We start from the raw sequence: 22,743 nt of genomic DNA, 5'->3' as shown, positions 1-22,743 counted from the left end.
GGGGGGCGCGGGCGCGGGCGGCGAGGTGAACGGCACGGCGGCCGTCGGGGGGCTGGTGGTGAGCGCGCAGGGCGTGGGCGTGGGCGTCTTTCTGGCCGCCTTCATCCTCACCGCCGTGGCGGGCAACCTGCTGGTCATCCTCTCGGTGGCCTGCAACCGCCACCTGCAGACGGTCACCAACTATTTCATCGTAAACCTGGCCGTGGCCGACCTGCTGCTGAGCACCACCGTGCTGCCCTTCTCAGCCACCATGGAGGTCCTGGGTTTCTGGGCCTTCGGCCGGGCCTTCTGCGACGTGTGGGCCGCCGTGGACGTGCTGTGCTGCACGGCCTCCATCCTCAGCCTGTGCACCATCTCCGTGGACCGGTACGTGGGCGTGCGCCACTCGCTCAAGTACCCGGCCATCATGACGGAGCGCAAGGCAGCAGCCATCCTGGCGCTGCTCTGGGCCGTGGCCCTCGTGGTGTCGGTAGGGCCGCTGCTGGGCTGGAAGGAGCCCGTGCCCCCGGACGAGCGCTTCTGCGGCATCACGGAGGAGGCTGGCTACGCCGTCTTCTCCTCCGTGTGCTCCTTCTACCTTCCCATGGCTGTCATCGTGGTCATGTACTGCCGCGTGTACGTGGTCGCACGCAGCACCACACGCAGCCTGGAGGCCGGCGTCAAGCGTGAGCGGGGCAAGGCCTCGGAGGTGGTGCTGCGGATCCACTGTCGCGGGGCAGCCACTGGCGCCGATGGGGCGCGCAGCGGGACGAGGAGCACCAAGGGCCACACTTTCCGCAGTTCGCTGTCCGTGCGCCTGCTCAAGTTCTCCCGCGAGAAGAAGGCGGCCAAGACGCTGGCCATCGTGGTGGGCGTTTTCGTGCTCTGCTGGTTCCCCTTCTTCTTTGTCCTGCCGCTCGGTGAGTGACCCCTCCGGCTTGGCCCTGGCTTTCCTCTCCAGCCTGTGGCTGTCCTTCCTGGCAGACGATAACCCTTTACTTGACCGCGGGAAGCTGATTTAGCAACTTGCCTAGGCTCTTACTTTGTGGAAGGAGAAGAGAGGTGCTGCCTACTTGTGGGTTTCGTTTTACACGGTACTTTGCTGTCTCCCTCTTAGTTGCCATTACAAACCCTGGCCTTCTTTTACGTTCCCAGCTCTGACTACCAAGTGTTGGTGGAAGTCTGTGCAGACGTCTGCCCCTAGTATGTGGTTAGCAGTGTCTGTGACTCCCTACATATAACCCCTGCCAGAAGCAGGTACAAGGAGCTGAGCCAGTATGTGGGCATTACTAAGCAGCAGGCCTGGCCAGTCACCACTTACATCAGCAGACACCAGGGGCTGGCTGCCTGTTGTCCGCAGGACACTTCCGGTTGGAAATTGGCCCCGGGTTGGTATGTGTAAGAGGCCCCTGGGCCCTTGCTTCTGAATCTCCTTCTGGAGGGGCTGGAAGGAGGGAGCTGAGGGTGTTGGAGGAAAGGGAGAGGCAGATTTTCAAGCGAACAGTTAGTATTGTTAATCATGACTTCTTTAGGAGTCCATTTGCATTCTGCGGACCTTTCCTGGTTCCTTCACAAATTGCCCTGCAGTCCCAGGAGGTGGAAAGCTGTTCTCAGGGACTTCTTCCCATCTCTCAGGGGCTTCTTCCCACTCCTAAGGCCTCTCCCGGAAGCCCTAGAGCAAGACCTGGGGCTGGACAAGCACAGGTGGAGAAGTGGATTGCTCTCTGGGGACATTTGCCCTGAATCACACTCCCCATGGCCCTACCATCTTGTGAGCCTGAGTCAGGGAAGAGACAATGGCCTCCCTCCTGCTCCCCGCAGGCCGTCCCCACACAACCGCTGCGGTAACCTTTATACATTATGAATTAGATGTGCCACACTGCTCCCAAGTCTCTCGGTGCCTCCCCACTGCCCTGGGAACAGCATCCAAACTCTACAGAGCCCAGTGAAGGCGGCCTTCAAATTTGTTATTGTCTGCACCAAAATGAGACCCATGCATATTTACATTAGGACTGGGTCCTAGGCAGGCATGAACTGGGACATCTGTCTGCCTTGGCCCTGGTCACTGCATGTGCCTGTCACCCCTTCTGCCCCTTCCTGGTTCTTTGCCAAGCCCTTGGCTGTCTCTAGGCCTTTACACTTGCTCTTCCCTCATCTGGACCTCTCCCACCTCCACCTTTCCTCCTCCCCATCCCTTAGGTCTCTTCTTAAATGTCCCCTCTCCTTAGACCTGTCAGTCTCAGCTGTGTCCTCTCTGTTCTTTCCCTGAGAGCACAAAGCTCTCTTTCTTCGCTAGATCATCGGTTGAAATGACATCTGTGTGTGTCGCTGGGTTTGGTATTTGACTCCTTCACTGACCCTGAGTCTCAGTAGGGCAAGGCCCCATCAGCTGTGTCATCCCTGAGGCCACAGCCCCCACAACAGCACCTTGTGTGTGAGGAGCAACAGTGTCGCAGTAAGCTCTGTTGCCAGACAGGCTGGGTTCAAATCACAGCTCTGCCTCTTACTGGCTGTGTAAGCTTGGAAAAAATCCTTCAGTTCTCCGTGCCTTTTTCATCACCTAATAGTGATGATGCTAATCAGGCTGAGCTGGAGATCCAGTGAATTGCGTGTGTGAATGTGACTGTGGTACGCGGTGGGTGCCAGGTACACTGGCACCCAGCTTGGTAAGGAATGAGCAAATCCCCCACTTAGAAATCACCCAGCAAAGGCTGCTGTGGGAATAGAGTGAGGAATGTTCGGAAAACAACGCACTTGGAGAGGGGAACAATTAAGCAGTTGTCATCCCCCACCTAACACCTGCCCACCCAGCTAGGAGTCGCAGCTCCCCACGCTCCATCCTCATACTGCTGCTCTGGCCTTGCCTGGCTGTGGCCACTCATCCTCCCCTGCGCCTGGTGCTCAGCCTATGTATAGAAAGCTGTCTCCCTTTCTATTTTTTATTTTAACTTCTTTTAAAATTTTAGTTACAAAGTAATGCACAACTGAGGAGGCGATAATCTAACAAGCCCCCATGAACCTATAATCACCCGTCCTGACAGAGGTTAACATTGTACCATATTTGCCTTAGATCTCATGTTCTCGCCCCTTCCACGGGAACAGAACGCAGCTGCAACTCCCTGCCCTCCTCCCTTTCCCCTCTCCGCTTGCCTCCCAGGGGTGAAGCTGCCATTCATCACCTTCATGTATCTGTGCATACTCTTACTGCAAACATCTGCATCCATAACAAAATATAGCATTGCCTTATGTGTCCTTAGAATTTATACCAGTGGCACCTGCTGTGCATATCATCCTTCAGTTTGCATTTTTCACCCAACATTACATCCTTGAGATTTATTTATAGCATGCTGGGCCATTCTAACAGCAGCACCTCTGAGAGCATTCCATGGTGCGTTGATCCAGCCTCCTGATGAATGTTTGGTTTTTCCCACTTTTCACTGTTAATGTCAGTACTGCAAAAGGCTACTTCTGTTTTTAAGGTCCAGATCACATGCTCCACTCTTACAGGATATGATCCCTATACTTCCGTGACCTTGCCCCTTGCTGGCACTCACAGCGCTTTTCCAATCCCTACACCTCTAACACCCCTTACACATAGCGTGGGGCCCTTGCCCAGGCAAACATGGCATGGATATATGCATATGCAAAGTGAAGCTATATGCTTAGGATGTATGCCTCAGGGCCCAGGGAAGCTGGGAGAGCTGAACTGAGTGGAGTTGGCATTAATGAGCAAACAGGACAGAGACCAAGCAAGGAAACAGAATATTCCAATCTGGCCTGCATGCCTTGAAGGGCAAATGGAAGGGCAGAGGCCGCTATGGGATCAGGAGTGGCTGTGTAGGAAGGGAAAGGGAAGGAGGTCCTAACTCCTCCAGGCCTGGGAGGGGGTGGCTTTGAAGGAACTGGGAATGTTCTGAGCAGCAGCCCTTTGGGGAATGTGTCCTCCAAGAGGCTGGCATATCTTGATATGGAGGTGCCCGTGTGTAGTGGTAGGGAAGATGTGGGGAACTTGGACAGAGTGGACAAAGATGGCATCCTGTCAGGGGCAAGGGGTGCAGTCTCCCAGAAAAAGGATAGAGGGAGAAGAGAAGAGAGGGACTAGGGACAGAGCCTTGGGAGCACCTGCTCCAAATGAACCAGAGGAAGGAGGGGCAGAGGCAGCTGGAAGGGGCAGGACAGCTGCACAGGTGGCCCTCCCTCCTCACAGGTCCTGGTGGCCACACCAGATAGGGCAACCGCCAGAGATGAGGAATTGGGAAAGAGCAGTGTGTGTCTGCAAGGGCCACGGTCCATGGCCTCAAAGGCACCCAGGAGGGCACCACTCTCACACCTCCCCACACAAAGCCCAGCAGAACCAGAGACAGCAGCTGGTGAACAGCTCCAACTGTCCAGAGGTAATAAGAGCCTTAAGCAAAGTCCTTGAGTCCCAGAGGGGCATTGGCACAGTGAGCCATGGACTGCCTGCCATCTGTAAGCCAAAACACTGTGGCTCAGACCAGAGAGCTGTCCTGAGTTGCAATGGCCCCTGGAGACACAGACACTGGGTACCTAGAATTCTGAGCAGTCCAGAGGTGCTGGGGATCGTCCTCCACATTTCTGGCTGCTCCACTTTCCCCATGAGGAGGGATTTCAGAGCATAGGTTCCCCTGACACTGATAGAGGGGCACAAAACAGGAGCCTTGTATGCCATCTGTCTGATGTTGTGATTCCAGGCAGCAAAGGGAGCTGTTGGTGCCAGAACTGAGAGGGGACATGTGAAGTCCTCCTCGCCTCATAAGAGGGCGCCCCCCCGCCCCGCCGCTCAGCCTTCCATGCCGATACCCAGCTGAACCATCTTCTCCATGCATAATGGCTACATGTCCCCATTTGCCCAAGACAGTCCTACTTTGTGCCTGTTGACCTGTGTGATTACAAGTAGTGCTCCCCTCAGAGGTGTTCCAGGATGGACAAGAGAGAATATGGACACCAGTCCTGGCAGCCCTGCCCAGAACAGGCACATACTCCCAGCTCAGTAAACTCGTGCAGGGCTGGGTGCCATGGAAAATCACAGGAAACTGTGCAAATGGTCTCTTCTCCCCAGACAGCCTGTGGCCTGATGTCTAGAGCAGCCCAAACCTGCAATATGTGTATGGGTGGGGCAGCAGTCAGAGCCACAGCCTGGGACTTTCCCACACGACCCCATTTGGGGGGAAGGCCAGCACAGCTGCAGTGCCAGCAGGGTAGGCTGGCCGGAAGTGGGCCTGATTAAACTTCTGCACCTGAGGCACTGGATCAATAAGTACCCTCTCCCCAGGGGTCTAGGCCAGTCATTTGGTGTGGACATGCAGGTCACCTTCTCTGCAAGTGAGGGAGGGACAGGAGAGACCAGGGAACTCTGTCCCTGGCAAGCACCCATCTGCAGAAGAGCTTCTTGCTCTTCCAGAAGCCCTCAGGGGCCACATCTCTCCTTGGTGTCTTCTTGGCAGCAGCACTTTTCTGTGTTTGGCTTCAACCTGCCTGGCCAGTGTCCCCCAACCAAGCCCAGAGATGGTACTGTCCTCTGAGACCTAAACATATGCATGCCAGTCTCACCCTCTGTCATTCCTGATGACCACTGGCTGGTTCCCCAGGCTTCCACTTACAGCTCCTTTTTGAGGGGCAGGTCACCAAGCCTCATTGGCCTCTGAATGCCATCACCCAGGGCAGCCCCAAAGGCTCAGAGCCCAGGGCCCCTCCCAAATGCACTGCAATGTGTATGCAGAGGCTATGGTATCAAAAGTCCTTATACAGCCCAGCCATTGTCCCAGGACCCTGCTCTATTCACCTGTAGGCCACATCTGCACCTCTGCCCTGTATTTCTGGTCTATCCTGTGATACCTCCATGACCATAAAGACTGAGTTATCCACGTGCTTCTCAAACACTTGCCAGACTTTCCCACAATGCATTGCCCATATCAGTGTTCAGTACCTGTCACAAAGCATGAGGGCCAAGGGAACTTACTGTGTAGAAAAGTGGCCATATGGCTGAGGGGGCCTGATTTAGCACACCTGAATGCATAGTCTGTAAGAAGAGGGATCAAGAAATCAGGCCAGGGCCATCTGAAGAAGAAAGAAATAAACTGTGTATCATAGACTGGATTATGGTACAACAAGGAAAAAATAACAAAATACTGATGCACGCAACATGAGGGAATCTCATGGCCTTTATACTGGGCAGAATAAGCCAGATTGAAATTTAAAGCATATGTACCATTTGTACATATGCCTGTGGGGTGTGTGTATGTGTGTGTGCTTGCCCATGCGTGTACATGCACATGCAGTCGGTGGTGGGTTGTACGAACTGGAAGTAAGTACCAGCCTACTGTGGGACTGGGAATGTTCTGTATCTTGCTCTGGGCAGTGACTACATTGGTACATACATATGTGAAGTTAACAAGCTATATGCTTAAATGTACGCACTTACAAACTTGATTGTCTGTCAACCCATCTCCCTTAATTAGAGTAAATGAAGGCAGGAGAGAGGCTGAGTCATGCCGTGGGTCTGGTACCCAATGTGGGAGGCACACTTTGGCAGTCAGGAGCAGAGAGTGGCTTAGACAGGTGTATCTGACTGTTGGCCAGGAGCTGAAGGACCTATCTCCAAACTCCCTGGTCCTGGGTAGGCACCTGCAGAAGCAGGGAAGGAGGAGGAGGTGTTTTTTGTGGCAGGCACTCAGTAATGATATCACTGTGCCTTGGCCCCAAAGTCCTATCAGAGGAGTTCATACTAAGTCTCCTGTCTGTGCTTTTGTGGCAAATGGCACATGGTAGATGCTCTGTAAATGTGTACAGAAAAGAAAGTGGTGGAACCCAGGACCTCTTCATATCCTGCAATGCCAATGGTCTGGGTGGCAAAGCACAGTTCTGTATTTATTTACTGTATGGTGGTATTATGGTACTTTATTGTCTGCTTAATCTGAGGTCCGTTCTTTTAGTAAAATGTTAAGCATGCATACAGTATTAACTGTAAAAACAGTGTTGTACAGCAGATCTCTAGAACTTAGTCATCTTTCTGAACACAAACTTTATGCCTGTTATTAGCAATTCCTATAAAGAATGCAAGACCAGGGCTGGGGATTTAGCTCAGCGGCACAGCGCCTGCCTGGCAAGCTCAAGGTCATGAGTTCGATTACTGGTACTGGGAAAAAAAAAAAAAAGAATGCAAGACCATCACTGTCTTCCAGGATTCTATGAATCTGACTGTATTGGGTACTTGGGTGGAACCATGCAGTACTGTATTTGTCCTGTGATTAGCTTGCTTAATTGAGTGTAAATTCTCTGTGTTAAACGTCGACCACCCTTAATGTGATGGGTTGGGGGTTGATTACATGGCCTATAAAAAAAAGTTTTAAGTAGTTTCTAGCATTGTCAAGTAATTATTATGAATAAGCAATGGGTGAGGGTTCTTTGTGGAGTTTTTTCATTATTGAAAGTTCCAAACAGATACATAATAAAGGAAACAGCATAGTGAATCCCCACGGACTTGTGATCCAGCTTCTACCCAAGGCTCATCTTGGTTCATCCCAACCCCTACCCACTTTCCCACCACTGTAGTTCATTTTGAAGAAGATCCCAGACACCATATCATTTCATCTGCACATTTTTCATTATGTATTTCTACAAGATAACTTTTTAAAAGGAATCACAGTCTATTATAATGCATTAAAATAATTGTTTAATATCAGAGATCTACATGGTATTCAAAGATGGTTAATTGCTTTATAAATGTTTAGTTTGTATCAGAATGCAAAAACAGGCACACATATCGCATGCAGTCCATGCTTCATTAATTGTTAACTCCCCACATCTCCAACTTTTTTTTTCTTTCAATTTGTTCAGTGAAGAAACCAAATTGCTTATCCCTGAATGCATCCCACAGTCTAGAGTTTCCATCCCCATAGTGCCATTTGCCATGTGACTGTATTCCCTGTACTTTCTGTGAGCTGGTTTGATGAGATTCAGTTTAGGCATCACCAAAAATTCTCTTTGGTGATGTCAAGATTAGTCTGGGTTCTGTCAGCCTGATCTATCCTTTGTAAACTGATCCATCAGCCTTTCACCTGCTGGTTTTAGAAGCTATTGACCATGGCCTGGACCTTATAGCTTAAAGTAGTGATATTCTAATTCTATCATTTATTCACCGGAATTTTAAAAATAATTCACTATTAGCTGCTTGGTTGAAGTAGTGTCTAGAGGGGAGGAGAAACACAGATGTGCATGCTCCTCATTATCTATCAGAAGAGGAATCAGTTTTGCAGCATTCTTCCCAGAGGTGACCTCTGAGGATATTTTAGTACCACAATAATGTCATAACTGCTAAATATCCACGCTGCTCCTGATACCTTACAGACATCGCTGCTTTTGGTCTGGCCAGAGGGCGTCCATTCAAGTTGGCTTCTGAGACCCTTGGCACAACATGGAGAATCTTCCTTTCTGGTCTGATGAGACAATTCAGGCTCAGCTTCTACTTTTTCTGCCCTGGAACTGGAATTAGCCATTTCTCTAATGCACCCTGTTCTCTTTTAGTGGAAAATGACAATTTGGAGATGAAATCTGAGCTTTAAGATGTTTGTTGATGCTGATTTGGTTACTAATCCAGTGAACAGAGGTAGAAAATACGTTTTATTTTTTGTAAAAAAAGAAAAAACACACTAGGGCTGAGAGTGGGCTTTTGTTCTTAGGCAAGAGTCTATCTCTCCTGAGGATCTTGTCCTCTGCCCAACTCCTGCTGTGTGTTTGTTCCAAATATTCAATGAATTGTTGATTACCCTGTCTCATTCATTGAAGAATTGAGTATTAAAGTCACAAGATATCTTCCCCAAGTTCACCTCTGCCCTGGTCACCAGTGTGCTATCATTATACTGAGGTGACCTATCATGACACCTTGACGTCTACATTACAGTCACCTTCCCCTTCCTCCCTCCTCCTAGGGCCATAGCCGAGCCCACATGCCCACCTTCATCTTCTTCCCCCTAATCCTCAGTGAATCTCTGCCATCCCAGTCCATCTGCTTTTGTCCTCCTTCCTTGGCGCCCATTGACACCTGCTTATTGACACCAGCCTCAACCAAGGCTTTATTTTCCCGTCCCCTGGGTCACCTTTGCATCCCTTCCCTGACCAGGTAGTCCATGATCCATTACTCATCCTCTCTGATGGTCTTAACTCCTCCCTTCCACTTGCTCCTGTTGATTCAGTATCCTGAATCCTGAGTTCCTCCACATGGTACACAGTGGTTGCTGGGAAAGGTTTAATAAGCATCTCTGAGATGAGGCGGAGTTGTAGCATCTGTCCATTTCCATGGTGTAAATATTTCCACTGTGGTCAAATCCAAGCTACCAAAACATCAGCCAGCATGTGTGATTCTTGAAAATTGAACAACCAGCTTGCCTGATCCAGTGAAAACCAGGGTCTAGCTGAGCTTCTTTTTTTGAAGAAAAACCGTACTTTCCATGGCCAGGGCTCTGCCCGGGCCACCCTTGGGACCTCCCCAGAAGTCAAGCAGGTTCCCTGTCAACTCTGACTCTCCCTCAAAGCTCTTTCATTGCTAAGGGATCTTCCTCTAGCAGCTGCTGCTCATACCCCTTCTCCCAACAGAGAGGGGGAGGGATGGAGGGAGATAGAAATAGAGAAAGAGAAAGAGAGAGAACAGACACATCCAGCACTTCTTTAAAGATGACTCTCCCTCAACCCCTTGGCCCTCACCTTCTCGCTGTGCTCTTTCCTCCCTTTCACCTCCCTGCATGAGTACTCCTTGCTACTTGCTCCTTCAAAGATCATTCTGATCTTGGTCTTCCACCCACCAGCACACCCACACCGCTCATCCTTCCACTGTCCCCCCTTGGCCCTGAGCTGTCACCAGTGGCTAAAAGACCCTAACACTAAGGGGCTCCTTCAGGTCCTTTCGTCTACCCCCATGTGTCAGCTTGCCCTCTCTCTTCTGGTTGGGTGTCATTCCTTCTACCTCTCCTTCCCCCTGCTCTTCAGGCTGTACCTTCTCTGCCTTCTTAGGATGCTCCTCTCCCCTCGGATTCCTGTTTAACTTCAGGCCACATTCAGCCCCTGGAGACCAAGCAGCCCCTCGGCCTCTCTGTAGTAGTTTTCTATTACTGAGGGAACAAATTACCATAAGCCTAGTGACTTAAAACAGTATATTTTCTCCCACTTCTGAAGGTCAGAAGTCCTAAAATCAAACTCTCTGCAGAACCAGGTATAGCAGAGCATCGGCTTCCTCACCTCATCTGGCCTCCAGAGCCAGCTGCATTCTGTGGCTCGTGGCCCCTTGACCCAGCTGCACATGATGTGACCTCTGCTTCCGTGTCTCACCCCCTGCTCTGACTGATCTCATGACCTCTCTGCCTCTTGACCCTGTGATTGCTTTGTGCCCTCCTGAATAATCAGGGTTCATCTCCCCATCTCAGGACCCTTAACCATATCACATGTACAGAGTCCTTTTCTCTGTAGAAGGTGACATTCACAGGTCTGGACATCTTGGGGGCCGTTACTCCATCTGCCACACTCGCACACTCTGACCACGCTGACCCCTTTTCTGACTCGCCTTTCCGCTCCTCCCCTTGAGCCTGCCAGTACCCCTGTCTTTTACACATGAGCAAATGGTGCCTCTGTGCATCCCCTGGGCCCAGATGAGAACAGTGGACCTCACTTCCTCCTTTTCTCCCCCTGGTCAGTGGCTCCGACCTCCTGAACATCTCATCACTATGCATCATTGTTCCATTCCCACTGTCTCGCCTGAATTAATTAATCAATACACACATGAACCCCATGTGCCAGACACTTGGTCCTTCTCATACTCCTGTGAGGTACATGCTCTCAGCAGATGCATTTTACAGCTGAGAAAACTGAGGCATAAGGTGGTTAAGTAATATGACCCGGGTCCTCCTGCTCGTAAGTGCCAGAATGGAGATCAGAACTCGAGTATTTTGACTCCTCAGTCTGTGTTGGTTCTTGTCTGTATCAGATGTTGAGCTGGGGCCAGGCTTAAAGGTCATGCAGAGCCATATTTTCAGCTTTCAATCTCACCCAACCCCTCAACCCCTGTGCATATCCTGCATGATCCCTCCTGCCTTGGATGCTGGTCATGAGCAGGACCCAGGCAAGGCCACTGAAGACGACTACTTCCTGTGTGGCCTGATCCACTTGGACTCCAGACCCACAGAGACCCTGAGTCCACCCATCAGGATTCCCGTCTCCCGCCCCCATGAGGCTCCTCCCCTGCACCCTAGGGTGATGGAGGACTTAGCTTTCCTCTGGGTGGAGACCCAGGAAAACAGGATGCTGAGTGCTGAGAGCCAGCATGGGCCTGGCAGATACTGTCCCAGTCACTGCTGGGACTCCCAGACTGCAGACCCTGTCTGGGGACCTTCTGCTCTGCTCAGACTCATGACCCATTTGTCAGTGTGGCCTCAGAGGTGAGAGGTTCGGGCCTGGATCAGGGTCTAGTTTGGCTAAGCTTGAGGTTGTTTGGCAGAACTGTTGTCTTGGTCACTGAGAGGTTGGGTAAGATTAAATCAGGAAAGATCAGCAAAGAAAATGATGACAAAGAAGAGAAAGAAAGGGGAGAAAGAGGAGGGGAGAGGAGTGGAAGGGAAATGGACAAGACCCAGTGTGGCCCTCAAGGAGGCAGGGAGATGCTGAGGCCCCACCAGGCAGCCTCTGTGGCCAGGCCGGTAATTCTTTGCCAGTCCTGGAGCCCAAGTATCCTGAGGCAATCATGGGGCACAGAAATCCCTCTTCTGTCCATCTCAAGCAAGAGGAGCCTGCCAGTAACCCCTCACCGTGGAAAATTGGCAATGCAAGGAATCTGTGAGTTCTGGCTTAGCACAGCTGGCCCCACAGGGCTCTCAGCCACCCTTCTGTGTCCTCACAACCCACATGAGATCTGGATGCTGTCCAGATCTGTCTTCCTCACAGCCTTCCACGATGGTTTTCACTTCAAAATGGCCTTTTCCCTTGCCGTCTCCCCCTTCCCTCTCTGATCCAGCCATCCCAACTTCCTGGCTGGCCCTCCGTCATAGTTACTGTTCTGTCATTGCTGAGACAAAATACCCAACACCCACAAGGAAAGAGAGGAAAGGTTTATTTAGCTAACAGTTTGTAGAGGTTTCAGTTCATAATCTACTGGCTCCAAGGCAGAGTGGCACATAGCAGAAGGGTAACCATTCATGGCAGCAGAAGACAGCAAAAGCAGCAAGAGAGTTTAACATGGCCTTTCTGCACCTTTTATCTTCTCCAGACTTCTGGGATTAGGGCAGTGCAAAACCAATCAGTGAACTGGTTTAGTAATCACACATCCTTAATCCCAGCATCACACCCTCTAGATCCAGCCACCTCTGAAAAGCCTTATGACTGCAAGAGGCTTTGAGGGGACATCTAGGAACAAACCATAACATCCTCCAACTTGTCAGATACCCTGATGCCTCAGGATCTCTCCTCATGCCCTCGCCAGTGCCTGGATTCTCTTTCTTTCTCGGATACATGGCTCATTCTCGATTGGGTCCCAGGCCTCAGCTCAGTGCACTTTATTAACATTTTTTTTTATTTTAAAGATAAAAGGAGGGAAACATTAACAGACATACAACATTTTACAACATATCACAAGCACAATACAGACAATACAGAGTTACAAACAAAGTGGTAGGGAATTAACAATGGTGGTTGTACTACATATTGATATCTTCAAAGTGGCTTCTCATGAAAACAGATATAGACATGCAATACTGGTCAACCAAAGACTCATTGACAGTTTCTTTCAGCATAGAAATAGAAGACAGAAGAACAACCATGTTAACTATCCTGTATATAATACATACAAAATTTCTCCTTCTTTCCCTTCTCTTTTCCCACATCCCAGAAGCCCTTTACTCTTCAGTGGTTTCCTATCATTTCACAGTGTCTATCATACCTCCGAGTTTAAATTAACTCTTTCAAGTTTTACACTAGTGACACGATGCGGTGCTTGCACATGTATGTTTGATTTATTAGTACACTTTATTAGAAGTCTCTCGCTAACATAGAGATCCTGAGTGAGGAGCTAGAGACAGGAAGAAGGAGACAGGAAGGGAATCTGGGGCTGGATTCCTTCCCTTGCAGCCCTGATGGGAGGAGACTGGAGGATCTAGGGTGAGGTATTTTAATTCCTCTTTATCTTTCAGCCAGGGGGTGATATACTACGGGTAGAAAAGGCACTAGTGGAGGAGGAGGAGGAAAAAGGGAGCCTGGATACAGCCCAAGATTTCATGGGCCAGTACACATTATAAGCGAGGCTAGCTGTGAATTCTGACTGTCTGCCAAGACCAAGTTCCCTGCTGGTGATGCCAACAGAGTGTTGTCAGTCACAGTCCACCCCTTGGCTTCAGAGCTGTTTGCCCTCATTGGAGACAGGGGAGCAGTTCACCCAGCTCAAGCCAGGTCCCTCCCTGCCTCACCCTCTTTCTCAGCAGCTCCTCCTGGGCCTGACTACTCCTGTTCCTTAGGAGAAAGGACTGAACTGTAATAATCCAGGCTGTAAACAACCCCCTGCCTCAGTTTCCTCAATGACCTGTGGAAGGCAGGCCCAGCCAACATGTTATCTTGCTGGCACAGGAGAGACCTGGCCAGCAGATGCCTGGTGCTTTGGACACTAACTAGACTCTAACACAGGCACCCATGTTAGTCAGCTTTGCAAGTCCATGTGACAACCTGAGATAACTAACTTATAAAGGGAGCGGGTGTATCTGGCTCACTGATGGGGAGGTTCCAGACTAAGATGGGCTGGCTCCAATTCTTTGGGCTGCAGTGAAGTAGCTCATGATGGCAGCCATGCTTAGAGGAGCAAAACCACTTGCTTCAAGACTGAGAAGCAGAAGAGGAAGAGGAAAGGGCTAGGTTCCATTGTCCCTTTGGGGGACACCAATGGCCCAAAAGCCTCTCACTGGGCCCTATCTCTTCGAGGTTCCAACACCTCCAAATAGCTCCAGGACACTGATTCCAGGGTCTCTGGGGACACTTAAGCATTTAACACATGGGTCTGTAGGGAACCCTTATCCCAGCCATAGCAGAAGAAGGCAGGCAGGATCAGCCATGCCCGCTGACGGAAACTCAGTCCTTGAGCAAACAAGGACGAGGAGCAGAGAGAAGCAGCAGGAGGTGTACATATGGTGGTTTCCTACCTGTGACCTTACCCCCTGCCCTCATAGGTGGAAAAGGGAGCCAACCCACTCGGGCACACTCCTGTTCCATCTTTCCCAGCAGGGGCAGAAGAGTTGAGATAGCGACCAAGGAGTAATCCCTGGGTCAAATGTTGGGCCCAAGCAAAAGAGCTCAAAATCACAGCCACAGGGCCAGGGATATAGCTCAACAGTACCAAGCACCTACCTGGCAAATGCAAGGTCGTGAGTTCGATTCCTGGCACCAAAAAGAAAGAGTCACATCTATGCACTTGACAAGTCTCTTGGGTCAGGTTCCCTAGAAGCAGTGTTTGAGATGGGGGTTCCTTTTACAAAGGAATAATTGACAGGGGCTCTCAGGAGACCCCTGGGAGGAAAGTGGAAGCAGGATGGGGTGGAGAGTGCTAAACCCAAAGGTGAGCTGAACTCCCCTCACCCGACCTAGGACCTCTGGAGCAGAAAGAGGGCAGCCCAGAACTGTGCCCTTGTGGAGCAAGGGGGGTGGCCTTTCTATCCCATCAGTCTGTCATTGAAACAGCAGGGCCTGCCCCCTGGGGCAGATGTCATCGTCACAGCTGTTGGAGGGTTTGAGCAGAAGAGTGACCTGATCTGATCGGATTTTTTTTTTTTTTACGTCATGCTAGCTGGCTGGTTGAGAGAAGATTAGGGTGTGCAGGTGAGAGGGGCTGTGGCAGTCATCAACGCAGGGAGACAGGTGATAGTGGAGAGCGAGCAGGAAGGCATAAGGAGCCAGGTGAAGGTCTGTGCCCTCTAAGACTCTCCTGTAGCCACATCAGCCTCATCATGTACCACACCCCCTCAGGGCCTTCGCACTTCCTGTTCCTTCTGCCTGGAATCTCTTCCCTTAGGCTCCCCTGTGCTCCTTACTCAAACATCACATTTCACCAGGTCTTTCCTGTCCACCTTCTTCAAAATGCATACCGCCGCACCTAGCCACATCTCTGTCTCTGTCTGTCTGTCTGTCTGTCTGTCTGTCTCTCTCTCTCTCTCTCTCTCTCTCTCTCTCACACACACACACACACACACACACACACACACATCTGTCTTCCTTCCTGGCTTTATTTTTCCTCCTCAGCGTGTTCTCCTCTCTGATACCCTGGTACCTTCTTACTGATGCCACGCGTTGCCAGTCTTCCCCAGCAAAATGCAAGCATCACACAGGCAGGGAAAGTATGGGATGCCAGCACACACCCACGTGAAGATGTGTGCCAGGCAGCTGGACCAGTGAGTCTGGAATAGGAAAGCAGTCTGAGCTGAGGACAGAAATGTGAGCACTGTCACTCTGAAGCCAGTCTTTAAATCCACAAGTGTAAACGACATTGCCAGGAGACTGCAGTGGACAGAGAGCACCAGACTAAACAAGGATGGGGCCACAAAGGAAACTCCCTGACAAGGAGTAGGAGCAACCATAGCAGTGGCATCCTGGGAGCCACAGGAGAGATGGGCAGAACCTACAGGGACAGGAGCAGGGTCAGAAGCTGGGGGACCTGAGGGCGGGCGTGGGGAAAACAGTGGGTGGCCAGAGATGTGCAGGTGGGGAGGAGGGGCAGCAAGTGTGGGCTGGAACGTGCAGTAAGAACAGGGTCACAGCCAGAGAGGCAGCAGCTGTGACAGGGTGAATAATGGGCCGAGGACCTCAACACAGCAGGGAGGGACTCACTTCTTATCAAGGAGGAAGTGAGGGAGGAGGCTCAGGCAGGTGGCCCACGAGAGACAGGAGAGGAGAAGAAGGGGTGGCAGCCAGGCATGTAGAGGGGGAAGCTGGAAGAACAGTACGGGAGAGAGCTGCCGAGAGGGAGCCAGGGCACAGCTGAGGCTGGGACCTTCGAGTACTCAGGGCGTGGCTAAGTTCTCGCAGGTCAGGATCTCCCTGGATGAGTCCAACCTAAGTTGGGAGGGATGCGGATATGGGGAGGTGGAGAAGAGAAGGAGTACTGGCTAAGCTGAGGAGGAGGGAGGTGAGAGGAGGAATCCAGGGAGCTGGCAGGTGAGTGTGGATGAGGAAGAGAGAGGACAGGCGGCCGCAGCTGGCTGTGGAAAATGGGTTGTAAGGGAAGAAATAAAATGCCCAGGCGTCTGTGTTTAAGGGACCCCACCCCACCGCCAGGCCCTGTGTGGAGAAAGCGCTGTGAGGGCCACAGGAACAGGAGTGGCCAGAGGACAGATGGGCCCTGCAGGAAGACAGGATAGTGACCTGCACCAAGCCAGTAACTAGGAGGTGGAGCAAAGTTGGAGGGACTCAGGGACAGGGAGGAATTGGGGTGCATGAAAGGCCGGGTGTAGTAGAAAGAGAAGAACCCATAAATGGATCAGGCATCCACTGTACACCAAATATTTAGGAGCAGGATCAGTAGAAAACCGATCTTTATCTCCAGTGATTCTGGCACTTAGAAGTGGGTGGAAGGGTGGGTAATTGTGCTGGTCAAGAGGGGATGGTACCAGGAAGGTTTCCAGGAGGGGGCGTCCCTGGAGCTGGCACTACCAGGCATGGAAGAAGGGCACCCAGAACCACTATGTGCAGGAGGATAAAGGACAGACTGGGGAACCTGTCATGGTTAGGGACAGCCCAAGATCACTGTACCCACATGGCTGTGGAGCACAAAGACAAACATAAGCCTACAGAGAGACACTGGTGCCATGGAGAAAAACAGGTGGTGTCAGGACCTAGCTAGAGTGATGAGAGCTGCAGGACAGGCATCCCATGAGGGCCTCCTTTTCAAGGACAGCACTAAGAATAGTTATCCTAGCCCGACTCTACTGCAAGAAGGACAGCAGACAACGCGAGGCTGGGTGAGGGAGCCCAAGGGGCCAAGAAGGAGGCTGCCCAGGTAGAGAGACAGGCTTTGGCCCTGAGCCCCGCACATGCCCACTGAGACTTTCCTATTGTCTTTTATCTAATTTATGTTGCTATAACAAAATAACTGAAGACAGGTACTTTATAAAGAAAAGAGGCTTATTTGGCTCATGCTTCTGGCAGCTGAAAAGCCTGGCACCAGCATCAGATGAGAGCCCCTGGCTGTGTCACATATGGAAGAGAAGCAGGAAGAGAGTTGGCTATGTGCAAAGGGATCCAGTGTATGTGGCAGCCTTGCTTTAGAACAACCAACTCTCATGAGAACTGTTCCAGTCCCAGGAGACCCAGCCCAGTCCCACCAGACAGCATTAACCCATTCATGAGGGTGGAGCCCCCTGCCTACTTACCTTCCATTAGACCCCCATCTTAACGTTTCCACTACCTCAGCATCCCCACATTGGGGACATGCCTGTAGCACTCGGACCTTTGGGGGACAAACTATCCAAACCATGGTGTCTGTATAGGAGCAGCCACAGTTACATGCTGGCAGCTGGGTACAGGGAGGCTAGGCAGGAGAGGCAGCTGGGTGACCCAGTAGCCAGAACTCCAAGGGTCTGCAGCAGGCAGAAGCTGGTAATGGCTGAGAAGGCATTTGTCCACTGACGCCCTACAGCAAGGTGGATTACGGGACAGTGCCCATTCTCAGGAGGCTTGCAGCAGTTCCCCGTCCCACACTCATGGCACAGAATGGGGAGGGGAAGGTCCAAGACTCTTCTGTGCCCAGAGATCCTTGCAGGAGGCTGTGGGTCCCTCAAGGATGTTCAGAGACAGAAATGAGGGGAGCAGGGAAGGGAGCAGGCGGGGCTGGAGCCCTCTGAGCAGAGGCAGTGTAAGCCTCAGACCTGTCACCTGTGAGGAGAAGAGGAGAAGGCTTTGGGGAGCTGCTGTCCACAGAGTCTGGAGCCCAAGGCATGGATGTCAGCATTTCCTAGGCAACATGACTGCAGTGGGCAGAGAGCCAATAAGACAGATGCCTTCAGCACCCCCATGCACCCCACCTTCAGTGCACATGGGCCCACTTCTGCCTGAGCACCTGCCTGCGTCGCTGTCCCAGGGACTCTCTCTGTCCACCTTCAGCCACCCACATAGCAAGCAGTATGAGTGGAAAAGAATCATGACCCAGAAGCAGCAGAACAAAAACTAATGGGCATGGGTGTGCAAATAAATGCCCCGGCTCCCTCCCCCCTGGCGGTAGCTCTAACCTTCATGTTCTTCACAAGCACAGACAGTGCCCCTAGTGGGAGTAAGCCCCAGCTGGGGCTATGGATAACTAAGTCAGTAACACACCTGGTGTTGGCTTCCATGTGTCCTCCTAGCTTTTAACCACCCCAAGTGTTTCACTTATGTTCCAAATGAATGAGTTGCATTTGAATCCTTGTTCCAGAGTCTCTTTCTTAAAGAGCCCAAAGTAAGACAAAACTTACTTTGTAAGAGGTAGTTACTGGTAAGTAAGACCCCCCCAAAGAAAGGACACAGTGGGGAAATCTTAGAGCTAGAAGGCAGCATTCGAAGTTCAGCTCCTTTGTATGTAAGGAATGAATGCTCAGTTCACAGAACACCTTGCACAGATCAACTGAGCATAAATTAGAATATTAATGTTCACAATAAGACCTACACTGTACTATAAAATGCCCTGTTGCCTACCAATCTAAATAAAAATGGTGCTGGTACCAATGCCCTTTGGCCAGCTTCAGACTTGCCACTGGAAAGCAGTCACTGATTTGTCATTCCGGGCTAAATATAAAAGGATTGTAGCCTGAGTCACAAAGTTATTTTCAGCACTCAGTCTGACTCTGCAGCCATTCAGGGGTGCTGTTCTTAAGGACCACCTTCTGGGAGGCTGAGGTCCACTCTGGTGGCCCACCCTCTCCCGGGGAAAGTCGTCTCCCAGACACATCCTGACTAATGCTCCAGCTACCCCACACCATGTCTCAGTTGCTGTTTCTGAACACTTTTTAGAGGTAGAAACTATCCTTTCCAAGGGCTGTATTTCTCCCTTTCTTTCACAGAAAAAGGGGAAAGGGATCAATCGACACCAGTATGTCATTGCTGCCATTATTATATTGTTGTTGTAATGCTGGGGATCGAACCCAGGGCCTTGTTGTGCATTGTAGGCCTGCATTCCACCACTGAGCTACGCCAGCAGCCCCTGTGATTACTTTTAAGATAGACTGTACCTTTGCAGTTGGTCCTCCTTCCTAGAAACATGGCTTCCTTCCAGCCCATGGTGGGGATATCAGGGGAGAGGTTTGTAGGGGGCGGAATCCTCATGGCACAGCTCTGATTCCATGCCTGGTACTCTGCCACCACAAAGCCATCCCAAAGCCTCCCCTGACCACAGTGGGGCAACCTGACAGTCCTGCACTCCAGCAGAGCATGAGTGTTATGTTTACTGAGCCTTAATTCTAGGCCCTGTCTCTTACCTCCTTAAAAATATTCATGGCTCCCAACAACCCACAATAAGAGCTGAAGTTTCCAGTATTTAAAGCCCTTCACCATCTTTCCCCAGTACAACTTTCTGAGTCAACTCTGCCGGATATCCCCTTGGCATCCTCTTGCCCACCTGTCCCTCCCTCCCTTCCTCCGCCCCTTCCCATCCCACTGACTCTTGTCTATCCTCTGAGAGGCCTGGAAGCTGTCACTGAGCCTGGGGCCCCTTCCCATACGTACCTACTGAGCACAACTCCCGGCACCTGCATTTCAGTGATACCTTATTCACACTGCTGGTTAAGGACCAAGGGCCAGGTGTAAGTCTCCTGACATCTAATAGCCCAGCACAATGCCTAGATTGGGGTATGTGCTGGTCAACATTTAACTGTAGGGTTCTTATTTCTTCTGTGCTAGGGACCAGGTAGGCATCTGGTGAAGCCTATGGCTTCCTTCTAAGTTATGCTTTCAAAAGCATAAAACAAAATACCAAAGATTGCAAGTGAAACTGATTTTATTAAAAAAGTTGTCAAAATATTTTCACATGCAATTTGTAACTTGGTGGGAAACGTGCTTCCATGTCAAAGCATTAAACCAGATCTAGTGGTAAGTTCTACGGGCTGTCATTTCCAAGTAGTGGAGCACATGGAGGACATTTCAGAACATCTGTAACAATTGAATGGGACAGGAAAATATCTGCAGGAACTGCCAATATTGCACCAGCTCTGACCTACAAAAACACCATGGTTTTGCCTAATTACTCTGGTTTGCTGTCTCCCCTGGTTCAATAGCAGGGAGAAGTGAGTAGATATGAGGTTGCCTAGTTTTCCCCAGTCCAAGTTCATGGAGCTCCTGAATTACATGAGAGAGCCCTTAGGGGGATCCCTTGAGAGCACCTGGTGGATGGGTTGGGCTGGGTTCCTGGGGGTAGGATGCTCACCCCTCTGTATTCAGGGCTCCCCGCGGGAGCAGCTAACCCGGTGGGTCTTTGTTCACGACAGGCTCCCTGTTCCCGCAGCTGAAGCCGTCCGAGGGCGTGTTCAAGGTCATCTTCTGGCTCGGCTACTTCAACAGCTGCGTGAACCCGCTCATCTACCCGTGCTCCAGCCGCGAGTTCAAGCGCGCCTTCCTCCGCCTCCTGCGCTGCCAGTGTCGCCGCCGCCGCCGCCGCCGCCCCCTCTGGCGCGTCTATGGCCACCACTGGCGGGCCTCGACCAGCGGCCTGCACCCCGACTGCGCCCCCAGCCCGGGCGCCGCGCCCCCTGGGGCCCCGCTGGCTCTCACCGCGCCCCTGGCCCCGGGCACGCCAGAGGTGCGGGCCGCGATCCCTGGCCGGCGAAAGCTGCCCAGCACTTTCCGCGAGTGGCGGCTGCTCGGGCCCTTCCGGAGACCCACGACGCAGCTGCGCGCCAAGGTCTCCAGCCTGTCCCACAAGATCCGTGCCGGGGGCGCGCAGCGCGCGGAGGCTGCGTGCGCCCTGCGAGCCGAAGTGGAGGCGGTGTCCCTCGGAGTTCCTCAGGATGTGGCGGAGGGCGCCACCTGCCAGGGCTATGACGAAGCTGACTATACCAATCTCCGGGAGACTGATATTTAAGGACGTCCGAGCTAGGCTGAGGAGTGTGCACTGGGCCGGGTTGGGGGGCGTTGTGGGGAGCGAGGATGGCTTTGTTCACGAGGCCTGTGCGGATCAGGGACTCGGAAACCGATCAGGTGGTGGCTGGACTTTGGGGTTGAAGGCCGGGCAATCTTGGGGGCCTCTGGTGGACACAGGTGTCCAGATCTCTTTTTCTAGGAGGAAAGGGCTACAAGATCGGTGAAGTCTCTCGCCCAATCCCTGTTTGAGAAACTGCTGGTCAGCCTGGCCTTGAGCCCAATAGACAGCCAGCCCTAAAATGGCCAGGCAGCCTGCCCCTGCCCCTGCCCCTCGGGAGGAAGAACACGGAGGCCTCCTCGCTGCCCGCAGGGAAATGGTCAGTGGAGCCAGGGGGCCTCGGTGGTCACATTTCTCCTTACTGCCGACCAGAGGAACCCAGTGCACCTGTCACCAACCACCTGCAAGTTTTGATGGCGTATTAGACGGCTGACTACAAACCTGTTGTACTTACCCTGGGCCCACCGCCCCTACCCATACCGCCACGCTCCTCCCTGCGCACCCCTCACCTGGCCCTGCCCCTTTACTTCCCTCAAGGGCCTTACTGTTTACACTCTGTACATAGCTCATTGTGCCTGTGCCCATCACTTCTTGCTGGGATTCCGAGCTGGGAGAGCTTTATGTGTGATTTTGAAACATATTTATTGGTAAGAGTACTTATATTTTGTCCAAACTGTGCAAACTGTTCCTCTTTAGCTTATACTCCATAAAAAAAGAAAAAACCTTCTTTTTTTCTAAAAACTTTAGGCCAACAGGATAGGCTGGGTCTACATTCACCTTTGTAGTTTCAATTTAACTGTCTCTAACTGATGGCTATTGTCCCTCAGGACTTCTAGCATAACCAAAGGACTTAGGAGTCTTGTTGGCTTTTAAAATTTGCATGATTCATCTTGGGAAACAAATAGTAATTATAAGCACAAGTTTTCTCTTTGTCAGTCTTCCCACTTGCATCTGTGATGCTCGGAGGGCCTCAGTGAGGAAGGTGGCCATCGGTTAAATGGGTAAATGCTATTTTACGTGAAAAAATATACAAGCCCAAGTCGATGAGTATACCTGTATAGGGGTGTTGTGAGAAACCATACCTGGGAACCAGGTTTGTTAGCTTTGAGTAAAGTCTCACATTCCCGGGGACTGCAGACAAGTCAGTTTTCAGCTAGAGGACCCAACCAATGGATGATTGTGACTAGTGAGCCCTGGGGAGAAGAGCTGGATAAACAATACCCCAGGGTGTCTGGGTTGGTTCTGAAATTATTAGAGCCCACTGCTGGAGCCAATACAGACACATACTGTGAGCCAGACTTCAGGTCCTGTACCAGGGAGGTAGTCTAGGTAAAAAGTCAGCAATTTCAAGCTCTTCACAACAGTTTCAGGAGGTTAAAAGAGCAGGCAGCAGCAGGGCTTGGAAGCAGATATTTCACACGTTGGTCTATGACAAAGTCTGGGCTTGCCTACCTGGGGCCACCCAGGCCCCAGGCACAGGAGGGAAGTTTGTGGTGCTGGTACCATGCTGAGCACTCCAAAGAGGGCCCCACTCTGGGGCATATTGGCTGCCACAAAGCTAGGGGACAGCCTTGGCTGTCTTTTCACAGAGATTGAGACCACCCCTCAAGATGAGGGTCAGTGACAGAACA

General features: G+C 51.5%; 1 protein-coding gene across 1 annotated transcript in view; it reads left to right on the top strand.

Annotated features, from left to right (window-relative positions):
• Adra1d (adrenoceptor alpha 1D) overlaps nucleotides 1-21,836 on the top strand; it is a 22,456-nt gene extending 620 nt beyond the window's left edge. Inside the window, exons 2-3 of the mRNA XM_013512129.1 lie at nucleotides 26-899; nucleotides 20,463-21,836. Coding sequence (XP_013367583.1) covers nucleotides 26-899; nucleotides 20,463-21,055 — 1,467 coding nt within the window. The 3' untranslated portion in view covers nucleotides 21,056-21,836. The remainder of the gene's footprint in view (nucleotides 1-25; nucleotides 900-20,462) is intronic.
• Nucleotides 21,837-22,743: the final 907 nt, after the last annotated feature.

Source organism: Chinchilla lanigera, unplaced genomic scaffold (genome assembly GCF_000276665.1).
Source record: "Chinchilla lanigera isolate Chin_1 unplaced genomic scaffold, ChiLan1.0 scaffold00014, whole genome shotgun sequence".
Lineage (NCBI taxonomy): Eukaryota > Metazoa > Chordata > Mammalia > Rodentia > Chinchillidae > Chinchilla > Chinchilla lanigera.
Note: the sequence above shows the minus strand (reverse complement) of the source record. Positions and strands in the feature narration are given on the sequence as shown.